Source organism: Coccinella septempunctata, chromosome 1 (assembly GCF_907165205.1).
Source record: "Coccinella septempunctata chromosome 1, icCocSept1.1, whole genome shotgun sequence".
In the NCBI taxonomy this organism is placed as follows: Eukaryota; Metazoa; Arthropoda; class Insecta; order Coleoptera; family Coccinellidae; genus Coccinella; species Coccinella septempunctata.
The window spans coordinates 56,862,966-56,882,223 of NC_058189.1; the positions used below are offsets into that span (position 1 = coordinate 56,862,966).

General features: G+C 34.3%; 2 protein-coding genes across 10 annotated transcripts in view; one reads left to right on the forward strand and one right to left on the reverse strand.

Moving 5' to 3' along the window:
- The first annotated feature begins 1,915 nt into the window (after positions 1-1,915).
- LOC123307422 lies at positions 1,916-10,567 on the forward strand. The gene is made up of 6 exons (XM_044889718.1): positions 1,916-2,039; positions 2,449-2,781; positions 4,115-4,657; positions 7,688-7,783; positions 7,846-8,181; positions 9,967-10,567. The coding sequence occupies exons 1-6, from the start codon at positions 1,950-1,952 to the stop codon at positions 10,513-10,515; spliced, it is 1,947 nt and encodes a 648-aa protein (XP_044745653.1). The 5' UTR covers positions 1,916-1,949; the 3' UTR covers positions 10,516-10,567.
- Positions 10,568-15,576: 5,009 nt separating this feature from the next.
- LOC123311237 (capon-like protein) overlaps positions 15,577-19,258 on the reverse strand; it is a 106,329-nt gene continuing 102,647 nt past the window's right edge. For 8 of the 9 annotated variants that reach the window (XM_044895146.1, XM_044895157.1, XM_044895138.1 and 5 more), the window contains 2 exons: positions 18,544-18,708; positions 15,577-16,578 (listed from right to left, as the gene is read on the reverse strand). In XM_044895146.1, the coding sequence (XP_044751081.1) occupies positions 15,637-16,578; positions 18,544-18,708 (1,107 nt within the window). In that variant the 3' untranslated portion in view covers positions 15,577-15,636. The remainder of the gene's footprint in view (positions 16,579-18,543; positions 18,709-19,258) is intronic. The other variant, XM_044895129.1, reaches the window with a different exon arrangement.

The window sequence follows — 19,258 nt, forward strand, 5'->3', positions numbered from 1 at the left end:
CCCCTGCTTAGATATAACCCCCTAAAGATGATACCTGTAAAGTGAAAAAAAATTAAAAATAGAATTTTTATTATAAGCAAGAAAACTGACAGAAATGAAATTGAGTAGACATTCTCGAGAAACAACAAAGCAATGAAAAAATTTGGTGGTGTTCCCTGTTCCCTTATTATGTCAGCCGGATATCCACCTACTAGATAAATTTAAGTTTCAGCCTACTAGGCCTCAAGCTAAATACCTAATTTTGTTTCTTAAAAACAATTACTTCTAGCAAAAAATTACAAGAGAACCTATTTGTTCAAACTGTTTCAATGGTAAAATATGAATAAGGGAAAAAGTTCCTTGCTAATCAAATTTTATAGATGGCTTTTCTACCCCTTACAATTATAAGGAAACACCACCAACATTTTTCTGATTGTCTTCTCACTTTCATAAAATATGTCTACTAAATTTCTGACAGTTTTCTGGTTCCTAGAAAAAATGAAACCATATTATCTTATCACCAATTTAATGAATTTCAAACGGTCTCTCAATTTTTTTTTTTAATTTCATCATTTATTCTCTTATGCAGAATTCTTGAAAATGAAAACTGGAAAAAAATTGAAATCAATCATTTTCTTCCCAGCGAATTTCTTCATAACTTTTTCTCCCCACCAAATCCACACCCATCTACACAACAAAACCTTTTAGAAGATCGTTAGACAGATTTCCATTATAGAAAAATTGTAAATTCGTTAATACATCAACCTCTCTTTGAAAAATATCCTCATAATGAAGAATTCTTGTTTTTTGCTATGAATTATAATTGGACTAGGTATCCCACTGCAGCTAATTTGAGTCAATAGTTTTCAACAACTTAGTCCTCATACACCAACCTTGAACCATTAGAATAAAGTCTAGGAAAAAAACTGGATCACCAAATTTTCATTCAGGTCCGAAAGGTAGGAATTTTAGATAAAAATCTGTGTTACAATGCTCTCTGAAATGATCTACAAACACACTTAATTGAATAACGATTCGATAATAACTCATTGAGAGACTTATCTACAATTGAAATAAATATATTCCTGCTCTTATTTCGAGCACGTGAGGATCTACTCAAGAATAAACATATCGATTTGAATTGATGAAAATCCATAATTAAACCATATAATCTGAATGATTTTTAGTTAGAGTTATTTAACCACTACACTTGTTTCGCCAGCCTGAAGATGCTATTGTGATAGCGAAACGCGTGTAGTGGTTAAAAAACTCATTCAAGTGAGAATCATGTAGTTCAGTTTGTATAGCCCCAGAATAAACTTTTTTATTGAAGAAAAAAGAAAAAGAATCGAAGGATCTATAACAATTTTGTTGGCACTATCATTATACTGAATCCAGGACCCAAAATGTAAGCTGCCCCTGTTAAGAAGGAAAATTTTTTGTGAAAAAAATCAAGACATCAAATTAATTCAGTTGCTCGAATTTTTGAATAAAAATTGATTTCGAGAAACATTCTTTTCTTTACCTCTGGGTATCCACCTTTTGTAGAGGATATTATTGGCATTGTTTATTTGAGCTGAATAGTAAAATGGCTGATAAAATTAATCAGATAAAAAATCTCAATTTGATAGGAGCTAAAAATATTTTTTTTCTCACGCACATATGGAAAAGAGATATTTTTTTAAATTAGTACTGATATAAAAGCGAAAAACTACAGGAGTGAGATCAAATCAGTTTATTTACCAAGTGAGTAACAATAGAGATTTTGATAGAAATCTCTCTAACAATAAGTACCATTTTTTTGAGTTCGACAGTACCTACTTATTTTATTCTACCCAATTAGAAACCCTCAAAATTTTTGGCACATTAATTCCATAATGCAAGACACACAATAATTTTTCGAATCTATTCATTTACACCCTGTATAGAATTAGAAAGGTGTAATAAGCATACACTATTTTCAGAGAGAAATGAAGTTTCTAATTTGCCTACTAGCCTTCATTCTTGGCTGCCAGGCCATTTCTGAGGAGGCAGCTTTCAAACAATGGGAAAATTACCAGGTGAAGTATAGAAGGTATACGATGAGAATCTGAAAAAATAAGTTGCATGAGAATCAAGAAGCTCACAGCTTTTTATGATTTTAAGTTGTAATACCGCATCGAAGTTTTGAGAAAACGGTTTTGTAATTTACATAACTATGGTCAATTTTAATTCATATTGTAAATTTTTCGAAAAAAGATAAAAGCATTATCTAGTAGTTTGTTATCAAAAGACAAACCTTTCCTTAGTACTAACAGTAAAACGAAGGGACTATTGGTTTAGCCCTTTCAACAATTCACCAGAATAATTTCTAACTATTAAATGAAACTAATAAAAGTGTATAAAATGGTAAGACTTTCAGAGCACATCTACGAAATGACAACCATTATGTACTGAAGCCAAAAGAATGACATATTTTCAAATTCCCAGGAAAGATTCAACAAATCATACAGATCTCTGGTTGAACAGCGTCACCGTTTCGCTTTATTCAAGCAGAAACTTCAGGATATCGAGGAACACAACAAACTCTACGACGAAGGTAAAGTTACATGGTTTAAAGGTCTCAACCAGTTCTCCGACTGGACCCGTGAAGAATTCCATTCCTTCATCAATAAATACAGATATGAAGAGTTTGTTGGAGATGAGAAAGTTTTCAGTGGTGAAAATATCACCATTCCTGCTAGCGTGGACTGGAGGAGTCATGGGGCTGTTAGCGAAGTGAAAAATCAAGGAACTTGTGGATCCTGCTGGACTTTCAGCTCTGTGAGTGATTTAAAGATGAATTTATATTATAGAGGTCCATTATAAAAAAAAAACATTGTTCAATCAGTTCAATCAGTGTCATGGAGATCGAAAAATAAGAAAGAAGATGGAATTTGTTGAGAAAGTTGAAGGAAAATAATTTAGTTCAGCCTGAAAGCAATTTCATTTATCCAGGGTGTTTTCAAAGGTGAGGCTTTTTTTTTGACAGAAGGTAGAACTCATCAAAATAAGTCGTTTAACCAAGAATTGTCTATATAAAATATCCAAGATAGCTGAGATACAACCCTTAGAATTTCGACAAAATTTCATTGAATTTCAAGTACGGGACTCCGGCATTGCAAAAACGAGACAAAACATAAACATATGGCTAGAAAATGAAAGGTTCAGTACCAAGTTCATCGGATTAGATGCCTCATGTCAGTGTTAGTTATTTTGAAAAAGTGCTATGATGTTTCCCCATTTAATCCCATTTTTACGACGATTGTTGGAATGTTCGAACAAGAAGATTGTGATGCCCATTTTGAAAAAATTCGTGAATAATTAAGACGAATTTTATTATTGAGATTTTGAAGTATTATTCCATTTTTTACATTTGTGTCCTAAGTCTTTTCTGTCAGTTGGTATCGAAATGAGCCATTTCATAAAATCGTGTAAGTTACTAAAAAATAATGACAACAATTCGGCAATCCTAAGTTTCCATTTTCATTACCACGTAAATATCGAACGAGCCAATATCCTAAACGAAACCACATGGTCAAATCAGGAGATAAGTTTTTTCCCACAGCTAACAAACGGTCTAGGGTCGTATTAGGATCTATTTCAGTAATCATTTTCAATATTTTTTTCAACATTGTCATTTTAAAAGTTTTGTTTAGGCCTTAGGCATTGGTGTAACGTTTCATTTTGACCAGTTTCACCTTCTGTTGAAAAAAAGCCTCACCTTCAAATACACCTTGTGTATACCAAGGTAACGATGGCTTTTCAGAAAATTATCTCTCTTTCCAGTTCATTCTCCTTCTGAAAATTTCACAGATGTCTTGGGATAAGTAGATTCTAATCCTCGGAGTTCTTGACGGCATCAGTCGTATTGTTACAAGCTTATTTATTAAATGGAGGAATAAAAACGTAAAAATTAATATTTCCTACAGAGCTGATTGCCATGTTTGTTCAAGAGATCTCTTCTCGTTTTTGGTGATGAGATTTTCATGTCACTGAGCTGTGCATTTAAAAAGCTGCATAATTAAATATTTACAAGTATTTTGGTGCACTAATGAATATAAATTATGAACATAAAGCCCCTTGAGCTTTAAGTCGATTGAGTCCATTGTTTCAGACCGGTGCCTTAGAAGGTGCTGCCAAATTAAAGAAAGGAGTGCTCCAGTCCCTAAGCGAACAGAATTTGATGGACTGCGCAACCCAAGATTACGATGGATACGGATGCAACGGTGGAACTTCCATTGGAGCTTTCCAATACGTGCGTTACCATGGAATCGCTTCGGAAGAGAGCTATCCTTACACAGAAGTTCAAGGCAGCTGCAAATCTTTCACTCCAGTTCTGTTTGCCACTGGATTTGTGCGAGTACCACCGACTGAAGATGATCTCTTGAAGGCCGTTGGTTCAGTTGGACCGGTATCAGCTGCAATAGTATCTACTGATAATTTGGCCGATTACCAAGGTGGCATTTTGGATGATCCGTCATGCGTTGGTCGACAAGTCAATCATGGTGTTTTGGTTGTTGGTTACGGTTCACAAAATGGCAACGACTACTGGATAATGAAGAATTCCTGGGGTGCTGCTTGGGGTGAATCTGGCTATTGGAAAATGGCCAGAGGCAAAAACTCTTGCTGCATCGCAAAACAAGCAAGGTATCCTCTCGTTTGAGGCAGCATCAGCAAGTTATCATGAGAATAATTTGAAGTAATTAAGTATAATAATGGAATGACTGTATTAATCATCGATCAAATGATAAAGTTACCTAATAAAAATTAGACGGAGAATATTAGTAGTTTTTTTTATTTCGACTAAACAGCCAAACAATATCATGTTTTACAAGATATAACAAGAAGCAATTTCGAAGGAGATATTTTTGCTTAATTTTGTAGTACTTACTGAATTAGGTAATAAAATGACCATATCTACTTTATATTCCATAATGAGGTGAAAAAGTGATAAGGATATTTTAAACAAATTATGAAAGCATTTCTTGAATAATGAAGAAATCTCCATTATTAAGCAATTGACAGTTTCATAGAGAGCATGAATAGTTGAGATAAAATTTGAGGGGTGATTCCTTGTAAAAAAATAGTGGGTCTTTCATAGAATTTTTTTTCTGAGCAGCTCCTGTTAGTTGGGGAGCCGACGATGCTAAACCGCGATTTAATTGAGCGTCGTGGAGATCTAGTGGATTTTGAAGATTAGATCGTAGAAAGAAAAGAAGGATCAAAGATGTATGCACTTTCATCGGTGGAGAAAGCGTCTGTAGGTTTTCAAAAATGTGAAAAAAATCGTCAGGTGTACATACTCGAGCGTGCGTCAGATTAAGAAACTGTATATGCCCTATACGTCTCTGGGGCTGGCCGTACGGAAGAGTTGAAAGTGGTAAAAAAATTCTTCGAGAGTATCAGATTTTTAGAGGATATATTAATTGGTCCCAAAGGACGCTACTTGGTCACAGAGGTGCTTTGAAATGCAAAAACTACTTGTATATACTAAAGAGTGTCAGATTTCCATACTCATGGTTGATCTCAGTGTTGCAGACGTGTTGACGCATTAATCTGACACTAAATAGGGTGGTTTTCTCAATTTGATAGTTTGAAGATGATAACAAGCAATTTTTTTTAAATATCTGCCTTCCTGTACCTTTAATCGTTTATGTATTCATTATGAAAGTTGTAGATAATAAAATTCTATACAACTTTTGTCTGATACAATTTTACATACTCTCAACCGTTTTCGAGTAAGAGGGCGATCAGAGCGAGGAGCTTAGCCACACATGCGAAAGGCCAAGGTCAATGTAGATTCATCGCCATATATCTCAAAAACATTCAAACGTAGAAAAAATTGCTTCGAATAAAATTTGTAGAGAATGTTATGCTCTGCCACCTTTATTATGAATGCGAAAACAATTTGAAGCCCAGGATAAGAGATAAATAAAAAAAACTGATTTTGTAACCTTTATAACCAATTTTTACTGTTTCGGCTTGCTGAAACTGTCAGATTATATTTTTTCCGTTATTCTTGAAACACTGCTTTTTAGGTGCCATCTTTAGGCGATTCTAACTAAGTAGGGGCTGCCCAAAAAACATTATTTCATAGCGCCCACTATACATTTATATACCTATATGATTTCTGCCTTTTTTTCTGGTGGAATATTTCGCAGTGAAACATATTTATTTTTTGTGAAATATTGGGCGACTCAAAAAAAGCTTATCGAACTAGGTATCTTTTGAGAAATACATGCTATCCCTTTTTATAATTCCAAATTCATCATTGATCTGTCTGAGAACTTCGAATTTTCTTATAAAGTGTTCGCTTTCTTGATCATATGTGTTTATAATATTGTTTTTATTCTTTATATTTGTTGAATTTTACCAGAATCATCTATATCATCATTTTTAATTTGAAAGTTAAGACAGGATAGGTTTTCCCTGGAGATTGAATCGGAGTCAAGCATTCCAATTGATTTTCCACAATTAAATTTTTTTCTATATGTAATGCCTCTTTCCATTTCAATTGTGTCACAATATTTAAATGTGCCTCAGCACTGTGTAAACATTTTATGACAAATTCGCCTTTATAAAATAATTTTTGTCATGAAGAATACGAAAAGAGAAGAGAAGAAAAAAGAACGCATTTATTCAGGATATTTTCCTCATAAATTGTTCTAAATGCTAATTATTTCGTTTTAAAAGATCAAAAGAACAAAAAATTTGTATTTTTTTTAGTTATCGTCTGCATCCGCACATATTATTTTCGATGTTAAATTCAATTTTCCTTCTTTCCTTTTTGGATATTCCTGGCTATATAATAGTTTCGATCCAATTTCATCAAATATTAAAAATCTTTTTATGCGGAACTATATTTTCCTTTATTCATCCCTCCCATTTATCCAATTCTTAGTAGGTGGAGTCTGCAATCTTCTCGGTTTCGTGAATCTCATTTTTTAATTTTATTCAAGACGAAAAATCTCAGATCTAGCTGTTTTTGTGGTAAATATCATGACCAATTTTGTTAGTACTAAAGTTTTCAGTTCAAATTAAAAGGTAGGTACTCACCTTCTTTCTGGCATTCGATTCATCAAAACTCCAGTAAGCTTTTTCAAGAATAAGAAAAACTATGCTGTAAACAAGATAAAATGCTAATCTAAATACAGTTTATCATTTTTGGGTACCTACTTGAGCACCAACGAATTGATTAAAAAAAGATTTGAAGCCGAAAATCACTTCAAGCAGTTCAAGCCACTCGAGAATGATCTTGACTATTGCATTTTTATCTTCTCTGAAATGATAAAAAATCGATGAATAAAAATTTTCTTAAACCCTCAAGATGAAGGATACTTGATAATTTAATAGTATATAAGGAAAAAAATTTTTGTAGATGCATTCAGTAGAATCTATCACTTTCTCCAGGTAAGTTCAACATGAAATATTAACTTAGATATTTAATATCCATTTTGTCATTTAGTTAGAAAATTGTTAATTCGAAAATCACTGAATTTTTTTCGAGATTGGAAATATTTTTTCTCTTTTTGTTCTTCCCTTTTTGTGATTTTTCTGTACCTACATCATTGGTTTTCCATCAATCGAATGATGGAATACTTCATCAAATATGTATTAATGTTTCGTTACTGAGAATGTGATTATATCTCTTTTTTAAATTTTTTAATGTGTTCATTTTTTTTTGCAGTTCATAATGAAGTTCGCGATTTGTTTATTAGCTGTCATTCTCAGCTGCCAAGCCTTCTCTGAGGAAGAAGCTCTCAAGCAATGGCAAGAATACCAGGTAAGAATTTTGGTAAACTCAGCATTCATAGAGCTTAAGTCATTAATTTTTTTCCTTTACAGGAGGAATTCGGCAAATCCTACAGATCCCTAGTCGAACAACGTCACCGTTTCTCTATCTTCAAGCAGAAACTCCAGGAAATCGAGGAACACAACAAACTCTACGCCGAAGGAAAAGTCTCTTGGTATAAAGGTCTATCCCAATTCTCCGACTGGACCAGGGAAGAGTTCAATTCCTACGTCAACAAATACAAGTTCGAAGATTTCACCGGCGATGAATTGGTCTTCGAGGCCAACAAAAATCTCACTGTTCCAGCCAGCATCGACTGGAGGTCTAGGGGAGCAGTTGGAGTAGTCAAGAATCAGGGAACTTGCGGATCATGCTGGACTTTCAGTTCTGTAAGTTCACAAGTTTTATTCTCCCCTAAATTTCTGGCATATTCACTACTAAAAAAAAAGAGGCTATTTTAGCCTATCTGGCTATCTGCCTATTCTCTGAACATGATATGTAGAACCTAAGGAACTTTCACGTTTAAGAGAGCTATATACAGGGCGAGTCTTTGAATCGTACAAATAATTCAACAGAAGATTCTTGAGGTCAAGAGAAACAATTTTTTCCGAATCGGCTCGGTTTAAAAGATACGGGCTTATTGAAAAATCATGAAAAAAATTTTTATTATTATTTTTTGTTCTATCTCACGAACAGTTTTATCGAATGAAATGAATTTCAGAATATAGATTTTCATTTATTTAACAAATCTTTTTCGAACACAAGATATCACCTACGTCCTCCAGTTTTCTCATTATGACCATTACGTACCATAAAAATACCAAAAATTCAAAGAACCCAACTCTTGAAACTTATTTGGACTCTATCTAAGGATTACTTTAACGTTTTGTGAAATAAAAGTATTCTTCATATATTCGTATGATGCGCTGTTTTAGAGTAATTTGATATTCAAAAATTAAAAAGTATCTGTGAAATTTGAAGATTTGGGTACTTTGGCTGAACACAACTCTGCTTAAATGATCCACAGATGTGTAGTGCCACAAATTAAGCTAATTATTTTGAAGCTAATTTTGTTTCTTCAGGGGTGGCACAGCTGAAATATGAAAACTTAAAATGCCTATCGGAAAAAAGTGTTTCTTTTATAATCTCAGCAATCTACTGTTAAAACTGTTAAAATATTTGTTACGTACGAGTCAAAGATGACTCACCCTGTACATTATGTGGCATAAACAACAGAACATCCAGTATTGATGAATCATTACAACAATGTTTTGTATACATCGACATATCCAAAGCAACAGCACTCTTGACTTGGACCGATCTCTATTTCTATTGGGCTTATTATATAAACACACATTACATATAACTCAGGAATGTGGGCGTTTAATGAAGCACATTTAAGGTGAGTCATTGACTGGTATATAAATATCTTTAACAGTAGATTCTTGAGGTCAAAAGAAACAGTTTAGTTTCTTTACCATTTTTTGCCGATTCGGCTTAGATGAAAAGATAGAGCCATTTTAAGTTTTCATAATGAGCCATGACACCCCTAGAGAAACAAAATTCCCTTCAGAATAGCAAGCTGAATCTATGACACCACACATCTGTAGATCTTTTAAACAGAGTTGCATTCAGCCAAAGTACCCAATTTTCCTACTGTGACTCATATTTTTTATTTTTGAACATCAAATTACATTATACGAGAAAATATAAAGAATACTTTTTTCACAAAACGTTCTAATTCATTAGATAGCGTCCAACTTAGTTTCAAGAGTTGGGTTCTTTCAATTTTTGGTATTTTTATGATACAGCCTGTATCTTTTAAACCGAGCCGATTCGGAAAAAATGGCATAGGAAAAAAGTGCGTCTTTTGACCTCAAGAATCTACTGTTAAAATATTTTGTACGAGTCGAAGACAACACTGTATAGTGTTTCAACTAACCAATTTTGCTTTGGTAGATGATATCAACGGTGTACCTAAACCGTCGGGTATGCAGATTTAAAAACTACTTTGTGTGCCTAGAATGGTGACAACCTTTGTAGATGTATCAAGCTCCACTTTGGGGGAGCATAGTAAATAAATGGAAATAATGATTTTTAACATTTTTCTTCAAAAAAATACCAAAATACCAAACAGAATGCCCCTCGAAAAGTCAATCCCTTCTTTTTTTCAGACTGGAGCTTTGGAAGCAGCCGTCCAAATCAAAACTGGCGTTCTCATGTCTCTGAGTGAACAGAACCTGTTGGACTGCGCCACCGACAAATACAACAATTTCGGTTGCAACGGTGGAACTGTCACCGGAGCCTTCGAATACGTCAGAGAAAACGGTATCACCACCGAGGCCAGCTACCCATACACCGGAGTCCAAGGCACTTGCAAAGCCCCCAAGCCAGTCCTCTACGCCACTGGTTTCGTGAGGGTGCCACCAAGTGAAAACGACATCCTCAACGCTGTCGGTTCAGTGGGACCAGTATCAGCAGCCATCGTTTCTACTGACAATTTGAGCTCCTACAAAGGTGGTATCTTGGACGATGCCCTCTGCGCTGGACAACAAATCAACCACGGTGTCTTGATCGTCGGTTACGGATCTGAAAACGGCAAGGACTTCTGGATCCTCAAGAACTCTTGGGGCGCAAACTGGGGTGAAGCTGGTTACTGGAGGATGGCTCGTGGCAAGAATTCTTGCGGTATCACCGTACAAGTCAGATACCCACTTGTTTAATTTGTATTATCGATATTTACTGGAACTGATTAGTTAATAAATTTTTATTGATTTATCTGTTCTCTTTTTATTTTTCATTCATATTTTGAATCGGTCTAGAAGAGTTATAGATGATTAGAAGGTCATAAAAGATCTACCTACTATTGGGAGTACAAATTAGTTTTATCCATTTTTAAAACATGATCATGTTTTAAATCTTAAAGTTGCTGCTGATTTTGGTTGTTTCAGACAAATGTGGTTCCATGGAGGTTATAAAATTATGCCCTACTGGAACCGCCACTGAACTGAGCTCGATGAAATTTCGGATTTATTACTGGAAGAATTTTGCTCTTTTAGAATATGTATCACATTGAGTTGGGCAGGCGACGATGCTATATCGGGATTTAGTGGATATTGAAGATAGGATGGTAGAAAGTAAAAAAGTTTCTGTGATGTATATGCACTCACAGCGGTAGGGAAAGCGTCTGCAGGTTTTCAAAGATTAAAAAAAAATCGTCAGGTGTACATACTTGAGCGTGTTATATTAAGATAATATATATGCCCTACGTGCCTCTGATAATAAATTCATGGTAATCTGATAGTTTGCGTATTGGGGCTAGCCATACGGAAGAGTTGAAAATATCTCTTCGAGCGTGTCAGATTTTTACAAGATATGTTAATTGGACCCAAAGGAAGCTACTTTTCAAAGAGACCGAAAATGCAAAAAAAATCGTTACTTGGACATACTCCAGCGTGTCAGATTTTCATACAGATGGTTAATATCTGTGTTGCAGACGTCTTAACCCATCAATCTGACAATAATCAGGGGGATTTTCTTAATCTGACAGTTTGAAAATCATAACAAGGCATTTTTTTTAAATATCTTCTTTCCTGTACCTCGAATCGTTTCTGTATTCATTATGAAAGTTGTAGATAATAAAATTACAACTTTGGTCTGAAGCAATTTTTCATACCCTTAACAGTTTTCGAGCTAGAGGGTGAAAAAGGCGAGGAGCTTAGCCACACATGCAAAAGTCCATGGTCAATATAGAAATCCAGTCTAATGAACATTCATCGCCATATATCTCGAAACGGCCGTTCAAACGTAGAAAAAATTGCTTCGGACAAAATTTGTAGAAAATGTTTCGCTCTACAACTTTTATAATGAAAACGAAAAGAGTTTGAAACTCAGGAGAGGAGATAATTCAAAAAAACTGATTTTTGTGACCTTTAAGGTCAATTTTTTTTGTTTCGGCTTGCTGAAACTGTCAGATTATATTTTTTCCGTTATTCTTGAATAATTAGCTTTAAATTAAGAAAAAAGCCACCGCGCTCGAGAATGTAAATGTGACGTTTTTTTTTTGCAAGTTTGGCGCCCTCCCACACGATTAAATTGCCAGATTAAGAAAATATATACTTTTCAACATGTAATTAACCATATATATCTTAATCGCTCCAGCTATATACAATGATCGTTTTTGTTTACTATTCTGACAGGCTTAGACAATTCCCTATATATTATATAGTTCTAATTTGGGGTAGAGGTGCTCTACAAAGGTCCAAGGTATCTCCCCTTATATCAATCTGGCACGCTCGAGTAAATCCTGATTTTCCTTCTTGGGCTAGCCTTCTAATTCATATCTACAATGATTCTTCTGGGAAATACGCGTGTCGAAAATTTACCATCGAAAAATCCCGAAAAATAGGAGGTAACTCAAAAATTCGTCAAGACCGAATAAACAATAACAGTTCAACTGAGGTAGATGAAATTTCTAGATTCATTACAAAATAACTTCCTCTTTCAGAATATGTATCACATTATGCTCTACGATGACTTTTCGAGTCGAAAGGTGACTAGAAATTATGGGTTCGCTTAAAAATTCGTCTAGACCAAGCTTCATAAAGTCAAATATAAATCCAAAATTGGCTCCCAACTTGGATAGCCTCTAAAGAAAATTGCCCGAGAGTAGGAAAAAACTAGTTGATAGTTGTTCGGATGTTATAACAAAAAAACTTAATTATGGAAGTACCATTTAGAGGTTCATATCATAGGGGGAGCCGTAGTAAAAAAATTAAAGCATTTCTGACTCGTCTTCATATATACTTTATTGACACCTGAGTATGAGTCACGTAGTGCCGGGACACCCTGTATGTAGTGGTTATCGAAGAGGTTTGTATAAAAACTGTTTTCGAATATTGTGATTCAACAGGGACAAATAAAACAATAAACCAAATCGAGAAGTAAAAAATCCTATATTTATATTTAGTCAGTCGATGAACATAAAATACAAAAATTGAGCTAAACAAGGTATATGATCGAAACTAAAAATAAATTAAATTACCTTATTCAAATCATGGTGAAATGCAACTAAATAACCTAATCTAATGAAACATTGGTTCGCAAAATGAATACCAAGGAATTCAAGACTAGCATTATGATTAATAAAAAATATAATTAGGTGACATTTCGCCACGAAAATGCTCTAAAGCTTACTTGGGAAGTATTGAAAGACACAATAAGTGAGATGAAAAAAATGGAATTGATGTAGATAGATACAATAATCGGCATTATTTGGGTGATTAGTCGTTATATCAAATTACATGATTATAATTAGACAGTACCAATTATAAGATGGCTATCGATATTTTGCTTTCTTCTAACGTTACCAATCATTGAATATTGGTGAGCAAAAATTATTTCAGTAATGAAAGATATATATCTTTATTATCGATCCGTGATTAAAAGGTAGTCAAGTTAGGTCATATTACAAGTGACTAACAATATATAAATGCATATCAACTCCCACACAGGAGTTGATCATCATTTCGTTTCGGCGTATTTTTCAACTATTCACATTTAAAATTTGATCACTGAATACGGTTTTATCGAAAAAATATCATATTTGGATTCTTTCATGACGAACCTGTTGAACGTTGTAACAAATAACACACTACAGAGTCCATTCCTCTAATCACACATTCTCTAAACCTTATGTTAAAACGTTGTTACTTTTCCCAATTTCAAACTCAGAAGCTTGCGTTGCTTCCTTGCGCTCAGCTTCATGAGTAGGCTCCTGGTCCCTTCTAAAATGGCACGTTCATCTTCGTCTGCTTCCTGTTCATTATCCTGGTAGGAAACGAAGCCACTTTCCGGTCGCGATATGGACATCGGTTCCAGCAGCTCGAACCAGCGCTCCACTTTTGCGGCAGAGCTCAGCTGAAAATCGTTCGAAACATTCAAAACAAATCAGTGAACATAAATATCAATGTGGGATGGATACCTATCCAAAGTGCAAGAAAAATACGTAGCTTTTTGATCGGGCAGGTCCATTAGCACCGATTTTCAATCTTCTCGGTGTAAGAAAATGTTATACAGTGTGTCCCAAATTCGAGATGAAGTCATCGAATTTGGGACAAATGGTATTTCTATTTTTTATGACTATCCTTAAAGGGTACATCAAAGTACAGGCTATATATCATAAATTGATCGATTTTGACTACTTCTAGTCTAGATAAGTAAAAAACATTGAAATTCCTGTGCTCGATTTTCGTGAAAAGAAGATTAGTGTGAACCGTTTCACGATATCTTCATTTGTCTTGAAGATATAAGCAAATTTTGATATCATGTCGATTTCGAAAATGTGCCATATCTTCTCTTAATTTTCGAAAATATCTGAAAAGGATAAAAACTTTCTACATGCACTTTTTCACTGGGAATACGCCATTTTAGTGTCGTGCAATGCAAATGCAAGATGCAAGATGCAAGAATGCATTCGTATTTGAAATAACGTAGTTGTTCTCTTTTCAACCCTCACTACAAAAGTTTTGAGAAAAAAATGAATATTATTCATTTAAAAAAAGAACAACTTCGTTCTTTCAAATACGAATGCATTCTATTTTTGATCTCATATACAAAAAAAATTAGCCTTTCAAAAATATACAGGGTGGGTCTTTGACTCGTATAAATATTTCAACAGTAGATTCTTGAGGTCAGAAGGAACACTTTTTTTCTATATCATTTTTTTAGATTCGCCCCTGATAAAAAGATATATAGCCATTTTAAGTTACCTTCAGAATAACTAGCTAAATCTGTGACACTGCAGATCTGTGGATCTTTTAAACAGAGATGCATTCAGCCAAAGTACCCAATTTCAACAATATCACAGATAATTTTTTATTTTTGAACATCAAATTACTCGAAAACGGCGCATCATACGAGAAAATATGAAGAACACTTTTATTTCACAAAACGTTCAAATATTCATTAGATAGGGTCTAACTTTCAGTTTCCAGAGTTGAGTGCTGGCTGATATCTTGTGTTCGAAAAAAATTCCTTAAATAAATAGAAAACTATATTCCGAAATTCATTTCATTCGATAAAACCGTTGATTGAACTGAAAATATATACCTAACATGTTTTATGGTTCTTCAACAGCCCTTATCTTTCAAACCAAGCCTATTCGGAAAAAACTGGTAAAGAAAAAAAGTGTTTCTTTTGACCTCAAGAATCTACTGTTGCAATATTTGCACCTTGTATATACAAGGTGAGTCTTTGAAAGATAAAAAAAAAGTTGAATATAGTGTGGTATTCCTAAGGAAAAAGTGCCTGTAGCCTATAGGAATAAGTTTTATCGTTTTTAGATATTTTCGAGAATGAAGAAGATATGGCATATTTTCAAAATAAAGCAATATGAAGGATCAAATTCTTACTCCTTGTCTTAAATTATCATCAACTAATTCGAAAATGAAGGAATCTGATTCAACTAAATGAAATAATTCAGATGGTATACAGGGAGACTCTCATACATTTTAAAGTAATCCATCTTAATCTTATCCATATCCAATAAACACGATGAAAATGTAAAATTTAGGTGAAATTTGAGTTGGATATCAGGAAAAATAATTTTAGGTAAGGGTTTTATCGAAGGTTGTTTTTTGAAAAATCAGAACAAAGAGAGCCTTGTTTATAACCTGTAAAAAAATAATCAGAAAACTTCATCAAAAATCTGGAAAAAGAAGAATATTGGTTTTCAACAACAGTGGAAGTCAATATGCAGATCAAAAAAATAAATGAAAACTATGTAACATTTAGATTTATTACATGATAATGAGTAACAAAAAATATAACACTAATTTATTCATTCATTTTGTCGTGTGTCTTGCCCACATGGACCGATGCACCTGTTGCATCAGTTCACTCCTATTTGGTACTTTCTCACTGGTACTCCTTTGGATTGGAGGTCCATTCATCCTGAAGTCATCTGTCAACCTCAAGTTGGCCAGGAGACCTTCCGTATCTTTATCACTCTTAATACTGTTGGTATTGCTTGATGGTACAGGAACTATGACCCTGACTTTTCCATCAGAGTCGGTTGTTGTCAGTGTACCCACTTGGGATAGTGGTTTTATCAGATTGCTAGGTTTCAAATGGTCGCTCCTCATTGTCTCTGTCTTTAAGGGGGAGTTGTTAGTATTTAGTTGAGAAGAGCCTGGATTCTGATTGGTTTGGTGTAGGGAAGATTGTCTTTTATCAAGGTTATTGGTGAGAGGTTGCGAGTAGTTCTGCATCTGTATATTGGTTTTGGTAAATGGAAGGGTATTGGTTGTATGGTACTGATAAGGTATTTGTCTAGGTTCGCTGCTGTGCCTCATACCAGGCAATCTATTATCCGCGAAGGAATTCCTGTTGCTCATAGAAGGACTAGCGAAATTTTGAGGAGGCGTCGGCATGTTATAGTTGTTGTTCAACAGGTTGGACGAGGAAAAATACGGAGACTGGAAATAGGGCATGGTAGGGTTGAAATTGAAAGGGTAAGGAGACGGCGGTGTGTATCCACTCAGAGCTTGCAACCGTTGAAGTAGTTGGGCTTCAAGGTTAGCCTGTTGGTTGTAGGGGAAATTGAAAACACTGCCGGTTGGGTTCAGAGCGCTGAGCGGAGATGGTGGTAAGCAAGATGTCACCGCTCTGTTCTCGTAGAAATCTTGAGGATTCACACCCAGAGCCTGGTGTAAACTGTTGTCCAACGATGCCTCGTTCAAATCAGACATGTAGCTCATGTTCATGCCGGATTGTTGCTGATGCTGCTGAAATTCGAAGAAAAAGAAATGACAATTCAAATTTAAACTATCTGGGAGGTTGAAGTGAAAACAAAGAGAATGTTCAACTCGAAAAATATACAAAGCTACTATATAATAGTCATAAAATAATCTTACTCTTTGAGTAATCCAGTCCTAGATGGAAAGTATCAATATATAAGCACAAACATAAAATTATAATATACTGGGTGTAAATGAATAACTCGAAAAAAAAGTGAGGCTTTCAATGACTTTTCTTGAGGAGCCCATGCTTAGATGAAATGAAAAAAAAAATTATTAAAAAAATATTTCTTTCCTATTACCATCAAGTCTTTACTTACTTCAAGTTCATAAACAGATAAACTACTTCACTGTGTAAATAATATGCTAAATAATTCATATATATGTATTACCAATTGCGATGATGATTCAGACATGCCATTATCTAATATAGAACTCTTTGTTTTCACTATTATTCAATAAAAGAAAAACACATACCTAATATCAAGCAGAGTAAATATCCAGCAGAACACGCTTATTCTCGTCCTTCTTATTCGGAAAGACCTGACATAGATTGAGCAATATGTTTAAGTTGCATTAAGCAGCCACTGAATAAACACTCATTTCCACTGAAAACACTTTGAATGCAAACAAATAACTTCTAACGAAGATTCTGCCTGCATGCATAACAAAATGAAAGCTATTAAAACGAAAAATAAAAATATAATACAAGAAACAGCCAAAGCAATCTATTTCGAAAGAAATAACATTCGGTATGTATCTGGTGGCTGAATAAAGATTCATAATGTTTTTTTTATGGATGATCTATCTGTTTCAATAAAAAATTTGAAATGCTCTCGACCCCTACCATCCAAAATTCTTCTTTAATAAGCGAACCTTTCCATGTGAATGATAAAATTTCTTTCAATTTTATCATATCAATTTCAAAAGCGACTTGGGAATAAATTTTTTATGACTGAAATTCATTGATAATTGAAGTAAGATAATTTTGCAGTACCACTGTTTTTAATCATTGTTTTATAATTTGTAATGCAGTCGAAGGATTTCTACGGAAAATACACTTTCCAGTGTATGTATAGGCTGGGCAAAATTCAAAATTCATTGTCTACTGAGGGGATCTCGAGAACTATAAGAGCCAGAAGAAAACACTTGACTCATTCCGACTTCTTTTTCAGTGAAATAAAGAATGGTGAAAACTGTAGCCTCCTACGATTCTTCGTGTTTGATCTGAACCTTGAACCTTCTTAGGCACTTTCATACGTAAAATCTACAAAAGATTTCTTCCATTTAAAAAATAATAAATTCAATAAGAGTTGAAAGTTAGCCGAAAAATTCGAAATGAAAAAATATTTTGAGCTCGTCAGTGGATTCCCGTCAAAAAGTATCTGTAGTTCAAGTTTCAGATCTGTAACTTCAAAGATAAAAAAGTTATGAGAACTTTTCGAAATCGTCAAAATTTCATTTTTCGCTAATAACTCAAAAACGAAGAATCGTAGGAGGCTACGGTTTTCACCATTCTTTGTTTCTCTGAAAAATAGCGTGTCATCCGTTTTCTTCTATCTCTTATAGTTCTCGAGATTCCTTCCAGTAGTCAACGAATTTTGCCCACCCAGTACATCTATAAAACTTCTCCGCAAATATGCAAGAAAATTTAGAAAAACTCCGGTGTAAAAGCCAAAGGCATTGTTAATATAAATCAACAGCTTCAAGTCGAGAAGATAGTTTATCGATTTTTTTTTATTTATCTGTTCACCCGACAAAATTCCGAAATGATTTTTACACTTTCACAAAAAAAAATCATTTATGAATCCGCAAGAGTAAACTTTTCATACTAATCACGAAAAATACAGAAACTGAAAATTCATAAATGAATAGATCAAAAAATAACAGCTAAGCCAACAAATAATAACAGATATTAGTACATCAAGACCTTATTTACTATACAATTCTCACCTGAGGTAACGTAACATGAGGGGAATTCTGTTGTTGACTACTAACTCCTATAGACTGATCACTTCCTCCTTGTAAATGAGACACCAGAGCAGCTATATGATCCAGCAGTTCCCTGTTGTGTACCAGGAGTTGATGGGTTCTGCTCTGAGCCTCCATTCTCGCAGCCTAAATACAAAATTCCCTATTAGTTACATTTTTCAGAATGTGTGGAGTAGGTACATTTGTAACGATATGACATACAATAATTATAAGCAAAATTTCCTGGCTTCTATAGCACGATAGAAAAAGTTGAAAAGAAGGCATCAACATAATTCATGGCAACGTGATGTGTGTATTTTGAATGTGTGATTCAATAATTCAAAACTGAAATTAAGAGAATAAAGAGAAACCCTGAAACTACGTGAATAATTCTGTGAGGCAAACAATACCATGAAAGTGAAATGTGAATAATGAAAAGTGGCGATGACTGTGTCATAAAGATACGGAATGTGAACCTGGAAAAAGACTTGAGAATAATTCATTATACTCGGTAGAACCAATCTCCTATCCAGTGCAGATCTGGACCATTAGCGCAGTACGGAAGACAATAAAACTAAATGTACTGCTGTAAAAGATTCAGCATTAATTGCTCGACTAAAATCTGGTTCATAGCAGTAACTGCAATGTTTCCCCGAATCTTGGATATTGATCCATCCTCCGAAGAAATACGGTTTCT